This window comes from Carya illinoinensis, chromosome 14, assembly GCF_018687715.1.
Source record: "Carya illinoinensis cultivar Pawnee chromosome 14, C.illinoinensisPawnee_v1, whole genome shotgun sequence".
NCBI classification, from domain to species: domain Eukaryota; kingdom Viridiplantae; phylum Streptophyta; class Magnoliopsida; order Fagales; family Juglandaceae; genus Carya; species Carya illinoinensis.
The window spans coordinates 6,378,331-6,395,572 of NC_056765.1; the positions used below are offsets into that span (position 1 = coordinate 6,378,331).

At 37.2% G+C, this 17,242-nt stretch overlaps 2 protein-coding genes and 1 non-coding gene across 3 annotated transcripts; all 3 read left to right on the forward strand.

Annotated features, from left to right (window-relative positions):
* On the forward strand, nucleotides 1-303 carry LOC122293502 (putative lipid-transfer protein DIR1). Its single transcript, XM_043102080.1, has one exon. The coding sequence runs from the start codon at nucleotides 1-3 to the stop codon at nucleotides 301-303; it is 303 nt and encodes a 100-aa protein (XP_042958014.1).
* Nucleotides 304-9,014: 8,711 nt separating this feature from the next.
* TRNAK-UUU lies at nucleotides 9,015-9,087 on the forward strand. Its single transcript has one exon. It is a non-coding gene; the product is annotated as a tRNA-Lys (tRNA).
* On the forward strand, nucleotides 9,087-14,583 carry LOC122294183 (protein PEP-RELATED DEVELOPMENT ARRESTED 1, chloroplastic). Its single transcript, XM_043102693.1, has 9 exons — nucleotides 9,087-9,542; nucleotides 10,392-10,547; nucleotides 11,176-11,244; nucleotides 11,349-11,519; nucleotides 12,373-12,516; nucleotides 12,799-12,957; nucleotides 13,078-13,143; nucleotides 13,424-13,483; nucleotides 14,007-14,583. The coding sequence occupies exons 1-9, from the start codon at nucleotides 9,213-9,215 to the stop codon at nucleotides 14,049-14,051; spliced, it is 1,200 nt and encodes a 399-aa protein (XP_042958627.1). The 5' UTR covers nucleotides 9,087-9,212; the 3' UTR covers nucleotides 14,052-14,583.
* Nucleotides 14,584-17,242: the final 2,659 nt, after the last annotated feature.

A 17,242-nucleotide genomic window follows, 5' to 3' on the forward strand; every position in this document is an offset into this window, starting at 1 on the left:
ATGGAGATGGGAAGGAAGCTGGTGTTGGTGGTTTTGATGGTTGCAGTACTGTTTGAGGGGTCGAGGGCTGCAGTGAAATTGTGTGACATGGATGATGACGGTCTTTCAGCGTGCAAGCCATCGGTGACTCAGCCCGACCCTGCTGACCCAACCCCGGCCTGTTGTCAGGCTCTTTCTGGGGCTGACTTGAAGTGCCTGTGTTCCTATAAGAACTCGATGGTGCTGCCTGCTCTTGGCATCGACCCTGATCTTGCCATGGCTCTACCGGCCAAGTGCAGCCTGACGCCTCCTACCGACTGCTAAGGTCTCTCTCTCTCTCTCTCTCTCACAGACGCACGCACTCACAAACACAAGCAGATGTTTGTAATTTTTGTATCAATATTCAGTTGCAAGCAAACTCTTAGAGATAAAACTCAAGTGAACCCACGAAATGTTGGGAGCTGTTTTGGCCCAGAAACGAATCTAAATAAAGGAGGGACAAAATTTAACGTGGTTCGGCAACTGCCTACGTCCACAGAAGCTATAATTTCACTATGAAAATATTTTTACAGAAACTCTCTCTCACTCACTCTTTGTTTCTCTCTTCTGTCTCTCCCACTCTCTGTCTGCACGCTGCACTTTCGCTGCACACTCTCTGATGCTTAAGCTCTCCTATTTATAGGAGAGCAAATCAATACTATGCAGCAATTTGCTGCATGATTTTAGGGAGGTGGGGAGGTGCCTAACAAAAGCACCGAACGGTGCCTTCGGTGCCTAACATGCCAAAATAGTAAACGGTGCATGGCACCGTTTACTTCTTTGTCTCCATCTGCAACAATCTCCCACTTGGAGACAAATGAGTCTACATATCTTCATAGCAATTATCACAGCAACTTCAAATCATGCCTTTAAGTACGGAGACCAACTGAAGCTATACACAGCTTCAGTTTGTCAGCAGTAACTACTTTTGTAAACATGTCTGCTGGGTTTTCTGCTCCTCGAATCTTCTCAAGTATCAGCTGTCCACTATCGAGAAGAGATCGGATAAAATGGTATCGCAACTGTATGTGTTTTGTTCTGGAATGAAAGGCTGGATTCTTTGCAAGAAAAATAGCACTCTGACTATCACTGTGCAGAATGCCTTTTTCATTCTTCTTTCCCAATTCCTCCAAGAATGACTGCAACCAAACCATTTCCTTCCCTGCTTCAGTTATAGCAACGTATTCAGCTTCTGTAGTTGAGAGAGCAACAATCTTCTGTAACTTAGAAGCCCACGATACAGCTGTACCACCCAGCGTATACACAAATCCAGTAGTACTTTTCCTGCTGTCAACGTCACCTGCTAAATCAGCATCTACATATCCCTGTAGCTTTAAACCTGCTTTTGTAAAGCATAGTGACGTATCTGAAGAGCCTTGTAGATATCTCAAAATCCACTTAACTGCTTCCCAATGCTGCTTTCCTGGATTACTCATGTACCTGCTCACAGCTCCCACTGCTTGTGCAATATCTGGCCTTGTACAGACCATGGCGTACATAAGACTACCAATAGCAGATGCATAGGGTATTCTGTCCATGCATTCTTGCTCTTCCTCCGTCTTTGGCGACTGATCCTTAGTTAGTCGAAAGTGACTAGCTAAAGGTGTGCTCACTGGTTTCGCCTTGTCCATGTTAAACCTTTTGAGCACCTTCTTTACATACTCCTCCTGGGAGAGCTTGAGAGTATCATTAGACCTGTCTCTAATAATTCTCATACCAAGGATTTGTTTTGCAGCACCCAAATCCTTCATCTCAAATTGCTTTGACAACTGCTTCTTCAATTTATTGATCTCCTCGATGCTTGACCCTGCAACGAGCATATCATCCACATACAACAGTAGGATAATATAAGAGTTGTCAAAGTTCTTCATATAGCAACAATGGTCAGCCTGCAGTCTTGTAAATCCATTACTGCACATGAAGTTGTCAAACTTCCGGTACCATTGTCGTGGAGCTTGTTTTAGGCCATACAAGCTCTTCTTCAGTTTGCAAACTAGATTCTCTTTTCCCTTCACTGAGAATCCTTGTGGCTGGTGCATATAAATGTCTTCCTCCAAATCACCATGAAGGAATGCAGTCTTCACATCTAACTGCTCAAGATGTAGATTCTCTGCAGCCACAATTGCCAACACTAGCCTGATCGTAGTCAATTTTACAACTGGGGAGAAAATGTCTGTGTAGTCGACACCTTCTTTTTGTTGAAACCCCTTCACGACCATTCTGGCTTTGTAGCGCTTGCTACCATTGTGCTCTTCTTTAATTTTGTACACCCATTTATTGTGCAAAGCCTTCTTGCCTTTTGGAAGCTTAGTTAGCTCCCATGTCTGATTTGACATCAGTGACTCCATCTCATCTTGCATGGCTTTCTCCCACTTGATCGAATCTTCATTTTGTAGAGCTTCATCATAACTTTCCGGTTCACCACTATCTGTTAGCAAGATGTAGTATAGAGATGGTGAGAACCGCTGTGGTGGCCTGATCGTCCTTGAAGATCTTCGAATAACAGTGAGTGGTGTACGTTGTTCGATCTGTGGATCATCATTCTCTTGATCCTCGTTCTGATCAGTGTTGACTCGAGTAACATCAAAGTCAACAACCTCGGGTTTCTTTGGCTGCTCCTCAGGTTCAGCTTGTGACCTAGCTTTGTACAGAATCTGCTCATTGAAAATCACATTTCTACTTCTGATGATTTTGCGATTTTTATCATCCCAAAATCGATAGCCAAATTCTTCATCACCATAACCGATGAAAAAACATTTTCTAGATTTGGCTTCTAACTTGTTACGATCAGAAGAATCTATGTGAACATATGATAAACAGCCAAAAACTTTCAAATGGGAAAGATTTACCTTCTTTCCGCTCCAGACTTCCTCTGGTAGATCGAACTTTAAGGGAACTGAAGGTCCCCGATTAATCAAATAGGCTGCAGTGTTAACTGCATCAGCCCAAAAACATTCAGGCAATCCTGAATTCAGCCTCATGCTTCTAGCACGTTCGTTGAGAGTTCTGTTCATGCGTTCAGCTACGCCATTCTGCTGCGGTGTCCCGGGAATAGTCTTCTGAAATCTAATCCCATTTGCAGCACAGAATTCTTTGAACCCTCCGTCGATGTACTCTCCTCCATTGTCTGACCTCAGACATTTTAACTTCAAGCCTGTTTCATTTTCAACCATGGCTTTCCACTTCTTGAAAGTATCAAATGTGTCAGATTTATTTTTCAAAAAATAAACCCATACTTTCCTGCTTGAGTCATCAATAAAGGAAACATAGTACCGCGATCCTCCAAGAGAAGCGACTGGGGATGGCCCCCACAAATCTGTGTGCACCAACTCCAACTTTGTAGATTTTGGAGTTCTACCATTTTTCAGGAAACTAACTTTTTTCTGTTTCCCAAAAATGCAACCTTCACACATGTCGAAATCAGTTGATTCCAACTTTGGTAACTTCCCCTTGGATAATAGAATTTTCATTCCTTTCTCACTCATGTGACCAAGCCTTTGATGCCATAGGTTGGCATTTGCATCAGCAATTGCAATAGTATCTCTAATACTTGAAGTCATGTATAGAGTACCTGTTTTTGTGCCTCGAGCTACTACCATAGCTCCTTTTGTTATCTTCCACGTGCCACCGGTAAATAGTACCGAATGCCCATCAGCATCAAGTTGTCCTACAGAAATCAGGTTCCTCATGAGCTTAGGAACATGTCGCACCTTCTGTAGCAACCATGCACTTCCATTGGGCAGATTGATTGGTACATCTCCCATGCCTTCGATTTCCAACGCTTCTCCATCTGCTAAGTACACCTTCCCGAAATCACCAGTGACATAATTCTGCATGATTTCTCGGTGTGCTGTAGTGTGGAACGAAGCTCCTGAATCTAACACCCAAGATTCAATTTGGTTGTCGACTGAAAGAAGTAAGGCATCTTGGAGATCTTCTGTTGTGGCATTAACAGAATCATGCTCATTCTTCTTCTTTGCTTCTTTGCAATTATTTTTGAAGTGGCCAATCTTGCCACAATTCCAGCACTGTACTTGTTTTCCGGACCTTGATTTACTTCTGCCTCTTCGGGACTTCGATCTGCCCCGATTTGAACTTCTACTAGCTCCTCTACCTCTCGTCTCGAGGTTTAAGGCAGAACTGGAAGTTGATGCTTCTCCTGTATCTCTTCTGCGAACTTCCTCGCTAAGAATATGGTCCCGGATTTCTTGATACTTCATCTTTGTTTTGCCATAAGAATTGCTAATAGCTGTTCTCATGGCCTCCCAGCTTTTTGGCAATTGAGCCAGAGCAATCAGTGCACGTACTTCATCATCAAATTCAATCCCCACTGAAGCTAATTGATTGATGATGGTGTTGAACTCATTCAGATGCTGAATGACTGGAGTTCCTTCTGCCATTCTCAAGTAGAATAGCTTGTACATCAAATGCACTTTATTATTGGCTGATGGCTGCTCGTACATGTCTGATAGAGCTTTCATCAAATCCGCCGTGGTCTTCTCCTTTACCACATTGTGTGCAACTGATCTTGACAGTGTTAGTCTAATGACTCCCAACACTTGTCTATCAAGGAAACTCCAATCTTCATTGCTCATGTCTTCTGGCTTTCTTCCTAGGAGTGGAAGATGTAGTTTCTTCCCATAGAGATAATCTTCTATCTGCATTCTCCAGTAGCCAAAGTCTGTACCGTCAAATTTCTCGATACCAGCACCTTTAGCTTCTTCTCCAGCCATGAGTTCAAATTTAAACAAAGATCACCGTTACGTCTGAAATACTCGAATTAGCTGGAAACGAGTCCGGAATGATCCAAATAGTTTGTCAGCACTATTTGATCGTCGCGATGGAACTCCAACTGGCGTGATCTAGCCCAAAATGATCTGCAACACGTGGATGGTTCAGATCCAATATATTGACGCCGAATATCAAAATTTCGACCGTACGGATGAGTCCGGAATGATCCAAATAGTTGGAAAGCACTATTTGATCGTCGAAATTGGACTCCGAATGGCTTAGATCTAGCCAAAAACAGATCTGAAAAACGGACGGCCTTGATCTGTCTGGCGCGTGAGATGCACGCGCTGTACAGTGCGCGTGGTCAAGCACGTGGCGCGTGTGGTGCACGCGCTATACAGTGCGCGTGGCGCGTGATATGCACGCGCTACAGTGCTGTGCGCGTGGGGAGAGTGAGGCGCGTGTGCAACACGCGCAGAACCTCTGTAGGGCGCGTGGGGGCGCGTGAAGCGCGTGTCCGTCACGCGTCTTCAACCTCTGGCGCGCGTGGGGCGCGTGAGCGCGTGTGTTGCACGCGTCTTCAACCTCTGGAGCGCGTGGTGCGCGTGGATTTGCAGCAGATGCACGCGCCGATCTTCTAGGGGCGCGTGTAGCTTCTTCCGACCTCCGTTTTCGATTCCGTTTGCGGCAACGGATTCGTCTCGACGCGAGGAACACCGTGGAGTTGTCAAAAATTGATTTTGAACAACTTGAATTTTCGGACAGATTGAACCGGTGCTCTGATACCAGTTGTTGGGAGCTGTTTTGGCCCAGAAACGAATCTAAATAAAGGAGGGACAAAATTTAACGTGGTTCGGCAACTGCCTACGTCCACAGAAGCTATAATTTCACTATGAAAATATTTTTACAGAAACTCTCTCTCACTCACTCTTTGTTTCTCTCTTCTGTCTCTCCCACTCTCTGTCTGCACGCTGCACTTTCGCTGCACACTCTCTGATGCTTAAGCTCTCCTATTTATAGGAGAGCAAATCAATACTATGCAGCAATTTGCTGCATGATTTTAGGGAGGTGGGGAGGTGCCTAACAAAAGCACCGAACGGTGCCTTCGGTGCCTAACATGCCAAAATAGTAAACGGTGCATGGCACCGTTTACTTCTTTGTCTCCATCTGCAACACGAAAGTCATGTAACTTCCCTTGGGCCTGATTGATTGTTTCGGCCTGTAAGTTGTGCAACATCTATTAGCTCAATTGTTCTTAGTAGTCCCAATCCCGGAAAGGATTTGCCTTCAACAGTTATAGTAATATTTTTAGAGTTTTTGTATATTTTTTATATATTCTACTTATGTGATTGGTTGTATCAATTTTTTTAATACACAATCAATTACATTAATGAAATGGATAAAATAATACACAAAAATTATTGCATATAGAATTTTTCATATTTTTAACCTTGTGTTAATGTGAGAGACCTAAGAGAATGGAAGAAAAATAACTATATATCTGGAACAAGATTTTGATTTTGTGGTCCGTTTGTCATTTTTCAGGTTCTTGAAGGGTATGTGCATGATGCGCCGAAATCCGGTGGCTGTCAAGAATTTGCAAAGAATTGCGATTGTGGGTGTCAGAATGAATTGTATGCAGTTCTGTTGTGTCTTCACCAGTTTGTGTCTTTGAATACTGATTTGTATCGTGTAATATACTCTTTAAATTGGGTTTGTAATATGTTCCTGAAATGTTTGATGTATGTTTTAAGAGAAACCGTGTTTATCAAAAACTAGTTTTTGAGTTTTCAATTAAAAACTTAGAAGTGAAGAGAGAAGCTTTATTGGAGATTTTACTGTAAGGCTGACAGGCAACTCATCATTCCCACACATACATACTATATATATATATTTTTCTTTTTTTATCTTTTTCAATATATTTTTTTTAAATTTAATTTTATTCTTTTAAATTAATTAAATTTTTTTTACTCATTATTTATATTTTACATATTTAACAAAATAAAAAAATAAAAAATATAATATATGACGTGTGAGAATAATAAATAAAATTTTTTCTAAGCCATTGGGCAGACAAACTACCGGTTATTGTTGGGTGGACAGAAGAAAGCCACGAAGGCTTCAGTAAGAGTGGTTTTCGTGGTTCTCCATTCTGGACCCCATGTTGTGCCGTTGAATCAAAGAGCGAAGAGAAATGATCATGTTTTATTGAAAAATAATATTACGTATATTTATATCATTAAAAAAATTAATTCTTTATATCAATTTTATATTTATTTATTTTTATTTAAAAAATATGTATTTTATGATTATAAATATAATTTTTCACTATATAGAACTACAAGAGTTGGAAAGAAAAGCAAGAATGAATGAGGAAATGGGTAAGAAGATGACAAGAAGGTGGGGTGGGGGTTTGTAGAAGCGGGGAAGCGGAACCGTTTGGGGGCAACGAGTATTGAGATATCGTGGGGATAAAACATTTGCCCTTTATTTTCTTCGAGTTTACGAGTGATGCCACTTATACGGTCATAGAAAATCCCACGTTGAACATATAAAAATCTTATAAAAATAAATTTATAAATTAATATATTTGATATAATGCTTAAAATAGAACTAACATATTATGTAAAATTACGTCAATTTATAAATTTATTTTTATAAAATATCCATACAATTATAACACTTCTAGGTAATATTACCTTTAAACCGATCACCAAATACCAAAGCTATTGGAAAAATATGGCCTCCTAGAAAAGAAAAAACCTCTATATTTAAGAAGTATTTTATCTCATCCCATTTCATTATTATAATTTTTTAAATTTTTATATAAAATATAATAAATAATTCAATATTTTTAAATCTCAAAATAATAATATTAAAAAATATTTTTTTAATTTTTAAATTTATTTTAACTCATATCATTTCAATTCACTGTCTGAATCACATTACGCACTCCCATTTCAATTTCAGCTTGATCTCTTGACTAGAGTACTCTAGAGTTCCCCTCGGATAATAAATGCTCGCAACCTAGCATTGTAGCTTAAATGGTTACACTAGATGCATTTAAAATCAGCTCAAACCACTCAATAAAAATGCATCAAAATCACAAAACCGAATAGAGGAAAATCACTTCAAATTTGAACTTTTTTATTATAAAAGGAGTTATAAAAGAGAAGAGAAATTAATACCATTCATAATTTCTACACTGCATATCGTGTAATTTGTCATTTTTATCATTCTATTTAAACATACATTATTATGTGATATAGGAGATGATAAGTAAAATTTTTCAAAAAATAATAGACGAAATAGACTGTGGTTGTTTCTGCAAAAACACATGGGGCAATTTAGGGTGAAATGGAATGGAAGGAAGGGCTAAAATGGAAGGGAAGAGAGGCTGAAATGGTGGATGTATTGAAGAGAGGCTGACAAAAAATGGAACGAGCAAAAATGCCAATGGGTGAGATGGGATAGAATGAAAGAGAACAGGGAAGAGAGTTTGCTTTGCAATGGTGGATTGGTGTAAATAGGCTACTAACACCACATCCAGCCATAAGAGTTACTCCTGGAAAAATATATACGTCCATTACATTTTGAAACAAAATCCTCGGACAAAAGTAGATAAAAACAAAAAATTAAGGAAATAATATTTTAATATTAGATAAAAATAAATAATCAGACATAGATTACATTTCAAATTAATTTCTTAAAATAGAAAAAGTAACATCCTTAGCTAAAATTATTGATAGTAAATGTGGTTTTCACCAAAACCACGTTATATTAGTTAGTCAATCTGCTGAGTATAATTTGAAAATAAAAATTTTATGTACAGTTATTTTTACATATTTTTTAAACACTCAACTATTTTGATTGATTGCATCACTTTTTTTTAATATAAAATAACTGTTTTAGCCAATCTTATCAATAAAGTGTGCAAGGATTATGAAGTGACTGTATATAATATACTCTTTAATATTATTTCTATTATTTTTGAAAATATAGAAAATACCAGAGACAGAAAGAGAAGTACTAGCTACAACTATATAAAAAGATTCTATAAAAGTAAACTTATAAATTGATATAGTTTTATATAATGTATTAAATCTACTTTATAATAAAAATATATTTATAATATAAAGCATCATATTAAATCGTGTTAGGTTTTATTTTTATGTTTTTGAAATATCGTTTTAGCTGCAATGAGATGAATACAATCTATGTTTCTTTACATCATAGATAAATTAAAAAGGGTAATAATCAACAAAGCCGTCTTAGCTCAGTCGGTAGAGCGCATGGCTTTTAACCATGTGGTCGTGGGTTCGAATCCCACAGACGGCGTAATCGATTTTTTTTTTTTGATTTTTATTTTCTTCGTTGCGTTTCGTATCTTCAGATAATCTTCTTTCTTTCCCTCTCCCTGCCCAGAAACCCAAAACCCCGAAATCGGGAAGTGAACTGAAAAAATGTTGAACAGCACCCGATTTTTCTGCGCTTCCTCACACACATCTGCCAACCTAAATGTCCCCCCTTTTTTCTCCATTATTCCCTATGCTCTCGGCAACCAGCAGCAGCAGCATCTACTAAAACAACCCAAGAAAAGGAGGCAGTCGTTGGCCTTGTTTGCTGCAAGCTATGAAGTGGGTGGGGGCTATCCAGATGACTTCGTAGACGTTCGGGATAAGGGTTCAAGAAACGGAGGAAAAGGGAACCAAAAACTCGATAATTCCCAGCATGAAGCCCTCCTCAAAGGAGGGGAACAAGTCACATCTGTTCTCCAAGAAATGATCACCATTGTAAGTTTTTACGCACCCATCTTCTTTTAGTTTTCCTCTTTGGTTGCTGAAAAAATGAGGGGAAATTACGGGATTTTCACAATAGACTTAACCGAGTTGACACACTCAGAAGTTAAGCGTCGAGCCCCGAGCATAGTATTAACCGGCGATATTTGTGATTTTTCCTAGTTTATAGAGCTCGTGTTTAAGAATATCTTGGCAATGAGCCAAGCTTGCTGCTTAGTTTGCCTACGTGCTGTTAGGTGTAGGACTGAACAGTTGGCCTTTTACCTGCTTTTTCTGCCCGTGACATAGTTGGGTTCATTGATTGGGTATTTTGTGCTGATCTCCATGGTAAATTGCTGTAATTCTATGGTTAGTTGATATTTATATAGGTTGGTGGGAATATGGTTTTGAGTGCATTATATTTCTCTTCTTGTTCATGAACAATAACCAAGTTGAGTACTTCTGCACTCTTGTATATGTCCCGTACAGGCTTTTGTCTATTTGATGCTTTATAAAATTTTGTCTAACGATAAAAAAAATATCCAAGTTGAGCAATTTTATGTGTTTATATTGTTTAATAATCGAGTCTAATTTTGTGGTTATGAAAAATGTCCTATTTAATAATGGTATCGAGCCAAGTCAAGTTTAACGTAATCAAATTTAAGTTGTCTGTTGAGTAGCCTTGTTCGTTTATACCCCAATCCATTCTATCTGTGCTTAATCACTTCCAAGGAATGCACCTTTCAGTTTTCAATCTCTGAGTGCATTGCCAATATTACATTTTTTTATCCTTACATGTCTATTGTCAAGATCTTGACTCAGCTGGTGCTTATCTTTACTTACTATCATATATTGTGGGTACAGTTGGAGGATATGAACATGGATGAAGCATCTGAGGAGGTAGCTGTGGAGTTGGCTGCACAAGGAGTTATAGGGAAGAGAGTTGATCAAATGGAATCGGGTTTTATGATGGCCCTAGATTACATGATCCAAGTTGCTGAAAAGGACCAAGATGATAAGGCACCATTTCAACTTTATATTTTGATTCTGAGCATTGGTGTGGACTATTCTGAGTCATTCTTGAGTTGTTTTTTTACCAAGTATAACAAGATTTCATTTCAACATTGATGTAAAATGTTTTCAATAAATATTCATGTAGAAAACATTTCTTACTCTCTCTTTCAACTTGATGCTCATGTCAGTAACCTAGACCATCTTAACCTAGCAACCAACATAATGTTGGAATATCCGGATGATGCAATTGTCATTTTGTCATGCCCTGTCAATAACCTAAGTTTCTTGTGGGTCAATGCATAATTAAGCTGGAGTATAATCTTCTTTTGTATTCTTAATATATTGTCTGATGAAAACATGTTTTTAGCATCGTACAAAAGTGAATAGTCAGGTAAATGATCAATACACATGTGATCTTGTTGCACGTATGTTCTAATAATGGTTGTTTCGAACTGTATCAGGAGCTGGTTTTACTATTAATCTGTGTAACAGCTTAGAATTAGTTGCTCATCATCAGTATCGGTTTATCTTTCATTTAGATGTTGCTGTTGTACGATGTTTTAAAGTTTCTGGCGACTACAGCTATGAGATTTAGCAAATGTTATTATCCAATTGTCTCTTTGTTTCTGTCCAGCGCAAATCACTGTTGGAAGTGATCAAGGAAACGGTATTATCCCATCTTACGAAAAAGTGTCCCCCGCATGTAAGGATGTTCCTTAAGTCATGCCTAGTTCTATTTCTGATCAAAATTTAGTTCCTTTGCTACCATGAGTGGTGCTTCAGTTATTCTATTCTTTCCTTTCCTAGGTTCAAGTGATTGGCCTGCTATGCAGAACTCCCAAGAGGGAAAGCAGGCATGAACTACTACGCCGAGTGGCTGGTGGTGGTGGTGTATTTAAAAGTGAGAATGGCACAAAAGTTCATATTCCTGGGGCAAATCTTAATGATATAGCTAACCAGGCTGATGATTTACTGGAGGTAATTCCTAGAACGAACCTGCATGCTCTCATCTTCTGGTTCATTATTCAAGCATTTCAACATTTAGGAAAACACACGCACACCTTAGTCTACCGCTGTCAATTTGGTTGTTAACAGAATGCTAATTTTCGTGGAATTTGTTTCCAGTATGTAGTCAGGCTCTTTTCTTCAACTTTGTGGTTCTTCTGCTTCTCTCTCTCTCTTAAATAAAACATCGTAGAATCCTTTGGTAAATGGCTTGTAGCTTGTGCACAAAGAAAATGAACCTAATTCAATGTGATTGGATTTTATAATTTGAAGAAGCTACCTATTAAAAAAATAATAATAATTTGAAGAAACTTGTGAGATTTATACAAATTCTGACCATGTTATAGAATATCCCCATAACCGTAGAGTTTGGAGGACAAGTCTGTATTATACCTCAATTATTTTCCTTGTAACATGGATTGAAACCAGCGAGCACTGCAGCCACAACAATATCTAGTGTGATCTAACAGCATGGACTCTTTTTCTTTCCAGAGTTGATGTTTCCCATGTAAAAAAAATGATCCGCCATATCATTCAGAGCATGAGTTTTTGTGCTCTTTTTTCATTCACAGTCAAATTGCATTCGTAATGTACTTTTTTCTACCTCAGTAATGGGTGATTTCTTATTATGATCTTATTTAATATGATTATAAGGATGCATTAAGAACCTTTAGTTTGTGGTTAATTGTTGAAATTTTTTAAATGTAAGACCTTTATGTCTTCCCTGATTGAATCAGAAGTTGCCTGTATGCACTGATTAAAGTGGCTGCATGAATTGTGTTTGAAGTCTACTTTTTCCCTTAACCAAGCATCACTAACCTTGCAGACAATGGAAACTCGGCCTGTTGTTCCCGATAGAAAACTACTTGCAAGGCTTGTTTTGATTAGAGAGGAAGCTCGGAATATGATGGGAGGTGGAATACTGGATGAGAGAAATGACCGTGGTTTAAATACTCTCCCTGAAGCAGAGGTCTGTGCATGTTTTTTGAAGATTTTAAATATGGCCAATTCTTGTGTCGTTTTGTTCCTTTCATGGAAACATGCTACCCAAGATTTTTAAGTGCATATTGGCTGAGGTCATGGGTGCAATCCCATATGGGTGTGCAAGTTGTATTACTATCAATGAAGATAGGAAAAAAGAACTTTTAATATCTATTGAATTACTGTATGTTATTATTATGATGGCTAATTAATATCTGATTCTATTATTATAATAAGCATCTGGGCATGATTGAAAATCTTGTCAGCGCAGGTAAACTTCTTAACCAAACTGGTAGCTTTGAAACCAGGGAAAACCGTCCAGGAGATGATAAAAAATGTAATGCAAGGAAAAGACGAAGGTGCAGATAACTCTGACAGTGATGAGGAAAATAGTACAGGTGGAAAGGTTTCAAGTGGAATTGCAGGAAGGGTAGGTTCTACCATACTATTGATCACTTTGTTGGTGGTGGGGGTGTCATACATTTATATATGCCTGTGAGCAGTTTTAGTATCATGTTATATTGACCCACCCACATGTAATGCTTCCCAGAAATCTGTTACGGGAACAAAGCCTCTTCCTGTGCGTCCTGGCATGTTTCTTGAGACCGTCTCCAAGGTAATTCACTTCATATTTTCTAGCAGTTTATTCCCTCGTGACTGGATTGTTTCAAGCCCAAAGGACTTGGTGATGTGCTAGTATGGATGAATATTCACAAGCCCTTAGTTCTTTTTCTCATACCCTCTTATTGTATGTTGCATGCGCTTTGAATAACTGAAATCATTACTGTTTAATATATATTCACTGACGTCCAGTATAGCAATTATGCATGGACAAGTAGCGATTACTTTTGCCAAGAAAAAAAGTACTGATTACTTTTAATGTCTGGACTTTCTAGGTCTTAGGGGGCATATACTCGGGAAACGACTCTGGCATCACAGCGCAACATTTAGAATGGGTAATTCCCTTCTTTTCCTAATAGGCTAATAATCTTTCTTTCATTTTCTCTCGTCCATCCCCACCTAAAATTACCATTACAAGTTGAATTCATAGCCAAGATGATAAATTGCATTCAATTTTATTATCTTGGAAGATTTTGTTTTTTTTTTGTTTTAATTGTTGGGAAATACTTCGCCTGCCATCTGGGACTATAATTTGTCACATCACTCCCCACCCATACTTCTGGAGGGTCCAGTGACACTTGCCAAACTTGATCCGGTGACATTTTTTTAATACAAACTGTAAAGTCGCCATTTTCTGCTCAAATGATATTGCAACCATTCTATTTTTTATTGGGTTAAGCAAAACATTTGTTTGATTGAATCAATAGACAAAGCTAAATTTTATCCATGTTACGTCAGTCCTACTTCAGTCATGAAACTCATTATTATGCTTGTTGAATTATTTTCCATATAGAAAGCTCTTCACTTCACCCATCTTCAAATGACTCATCTTATTGTTTGCTTTTATTGCGTGTCCAGGTTCATCAGAAGACACTACAGGTTCTTCAGGAAATAGCATTCTAGCTGTTTTCTATGAGCTGCCAATTGCCTCCATTGCATCGCGAATCCAGTTTTGATTATCATACACCATCTGATGACAGAGAAGCACGACAGGTCTTGTTAATAGACAGAAGTCAGAGGTCCAAATTATAGAACTCGGGGGAACATCTCAGGAAGAATGCTTCAAAAGTTACATGCATAAAATGTAGAAGGAATCATTGTTCCATCTATTCCACCGTGATTTGTGTATGAAAAGTTAAAAAGAGAAAAAAAAAAAAAAAAAAAAAGGAGAGGAGGGGGGGGGGCATCCATGTGTAATGTTTGTCATAATTGAATTATTACTTAAAACCTCTAATGATAGAACGAATCAGGTCCTTGTATACCTTACAGCAATACTTTTTCTTATGTTCAGAATCAGCTAGCAATGATGAAGATTCACAATACAATTAAGAATAGTGGGATGCCATGTGTGGAAAGGGCCCAGTTTAGAAGTCATGTTGATACTGGCATCAGTACAAACGCAGTGGACCTTGGTAATGATTTTGGGTGTTTGTTAGTAGTAGAAGCAAACCAAGCAAAGGATGGCTATAGATTGTAGATTCCCTCATTTATATATTAGGCGTTTTCCCCACGCCCCCCTCTACATTGCCTTTTTCCCTCTGCCTTTTGTGTAAAGCATATTCTGAGTGTAATATGAACTCCCACCGACCAGGATTTGGTACCACGCCTTCTCTATTTGTTTGGCCTACCTTTGTGTCCTGCAATGCTTGCCCTGTGTCTCTTGGGTCTTCTGCCCTCCATGAAATGACTATTTTTAGTGGGAAAAAAGGAAAAAAAAAAATCCCAAATGATAAAAGTTGAGTTTGCTCACAGGAGCCGTCTTTTCCAACTAGTGCCTCACAACCATATGTGATATGGAAATAAAGGAGTTTCATGTCTAGGGGTGCCATCCCCATCCCCCCCCCCCTCCAAAACTAAAATATATAAGAGAGAGTTTGACTACATAACAAAACGATGGGACGAATTTACGTGTGAAAATCTTCCTTTTTCTTCTCCTTTCCCTTACCATATAAAGTTCGGTGCTTTATTATCTTTTTGCCTCCTTTTACCTTTGCACTATTCAAATTCTTTTAATGGTGATATTGAGAACTCTATTACTCATTAAACTTGATCCAAAACTATGACAATGAATGCCTTGGGTCTTCCATCGTTTATTATCTATTGACTGTCATTAGCATTAACAGTATAAACGACTCTCTTTGAGAAACTCAAAGAAGGTTGAACATCGCTTTGATAATTGAAAATTGCAACATATTATGAAGAATTATTATGATTATTTTTTTATTTTTGACCCTCACACGTCACCCCTATTGATGCCGTTTCATGCACTGATATTGTCGTCTCCCCTTCTTCTTACTCCGAGGGTAAAATAACAATAAAAATACTCAAATGATTTATAATTGCAACTTCTAACCTCCCATCAATCAGTCTTCTGTTTTTATTCATCTGAAACGTGACATGCCTCACTGTAATTTCCTTTTTATCTTTATAATTCATACATCCTCATTGGTTGAACGTTGGGTAATAATTGAAAGTCACCAACTTAAAAATCTTTGTTAGTACTGCTCGTAGTTCAAGTCGGTAGTTTTAAAATTGTGAAGCGTCAAAACACGACCGTTGGTCGCATCAGCTCTACTTTTTAAAAAGCACTCATACTTTCTGTCCCCGTGGGCCTCTCCAAGTTGGAAGATGGCCAAATCATATCCTTTTCTCTTGCAATTACTCAACTACCCTTTCAAAATTATTATCATTATTTTTATTAAAATACATGTTAATGCCTTTTGTAATTATCTTCTGAACAAATATAATACAAAGTAAAAGGTAATAACTTATTTGTAAATAAGACAGTAAATAAATCAATCTGTTCGATAGATCATCTGATATTCACTTGGTTAAATTCAAATCGAATTCAACTCTTAAAAAAAAAATTCATTTGTAAAAACAGATATCTTCTTGATTTGTAAATGACACATACTCGATTAAATTAGACTTGACTCCGTTAAAATTTGTTAAAGTTCGCTCGTTTATGCCTGACTAAACTCGATTGCTCAATTCGATTAAAACTCATTCATACATATGTTTATGTGTATATATATATATATATAAACTTTTATACTTAAACATAGATAATATGTAACATAATTACTTATACCTATTCACCTATGCATATATATTGATACTTAAATATAGATAATATATTACGTAATTACTTATACTTATTCACCTATGCATATATATTGAATATACTATATATATATATTATTTAGTTTAGCACTTAATACTTCTTAAGTCATTAAATTATAATTTTTTTTCATAAAAAATCTAATTTTTCATTTGAATTATTTTAAAAGATAAACTTTAAAATTTAAATATTATAAATTAAATTTTACTATTTGAATTTTGTGGATACCGCCTAGATAATGTGTGGTTTAGGTCTTAAAAAGTACAGAAATGATTTATGCAGTCGGGAAATGCAGTCGGCGTGTAGTTGGCTGTAAAAAAAAATTAATACAGGACTTACATGAAAAAAAAAAATTATTTTTATAACTTTTTATAATTCATGCAGGTACCCCTGAATATAAAATAATTTTTTTATAATTTTTTTTTATTCATTCCGTACAGCCGACTGCACGCCGACTGCGTTTCCCGACTGCGTGTAGCAAAGCCTAAAAAGTATTACTCTTTTTGTTTTAGATTTCAGTGACAAGACCTTTCAAAAAAAAAAAAAAAAAAAAGATTTCAGTGACAAGAGACAAAATAACCTACCAATCCATCGTTCCCCACGCCAATTGAAAACTACGTCTTCCAGAGGTTTCGCCATAATTCTATTATCTAAAAATTTTACTTATTATTCTCTACATTACACACCATTTGATTTATTATTTTTATTCTTTTATTTAAATAAATCTTCCACCATGTAGTGTGTGTTTAAATAAGAATAATAAATTATATATTAATGTGTAATGTGAAGATAATGAATATTTACTCGACCATTTTTATTACGTCTTAATCATATTATTAATTATTTAACTAAGAATTAAGATGATCTCAACTTTACAATAAATGTTTTAATATTTATTGAATGGCCGCAAAATTGAAATAAACCCAAGTACCCAACAACTTTAGAAGTTCAAAAATCTTAAAGAGACGTAGAT

Coding starts and splice junctions, on each gene's coding strand:
- LOC122293502 (XM_043102080.1), top strand. CDS start 1: ATGGAGATGGGAAGGAAGCTGGTGTTGGTGGTTTTGATGGTTGCAGTA.
- LOC122294183 (XM_043102693.1), top strand. CDS start 9,213: ATGTTGAACAGCACCCGATTTTTCTGCGCTTCCTCACACACATCTGCC. Junction 9,543..10,391: donor TCCAAGAAATGATCACCATT/GTAAGTTTTTAC, acceptor TTGTGGGTACAG/TTGGAGGATATGAACATGGA. Junction 13,484..14,006: donor CAGCGCAACATTTAGAATGG/GTAATTCCCTTC, acceptor TTGCGTGTCCAG/GTTCATCAGAAGACACTACA.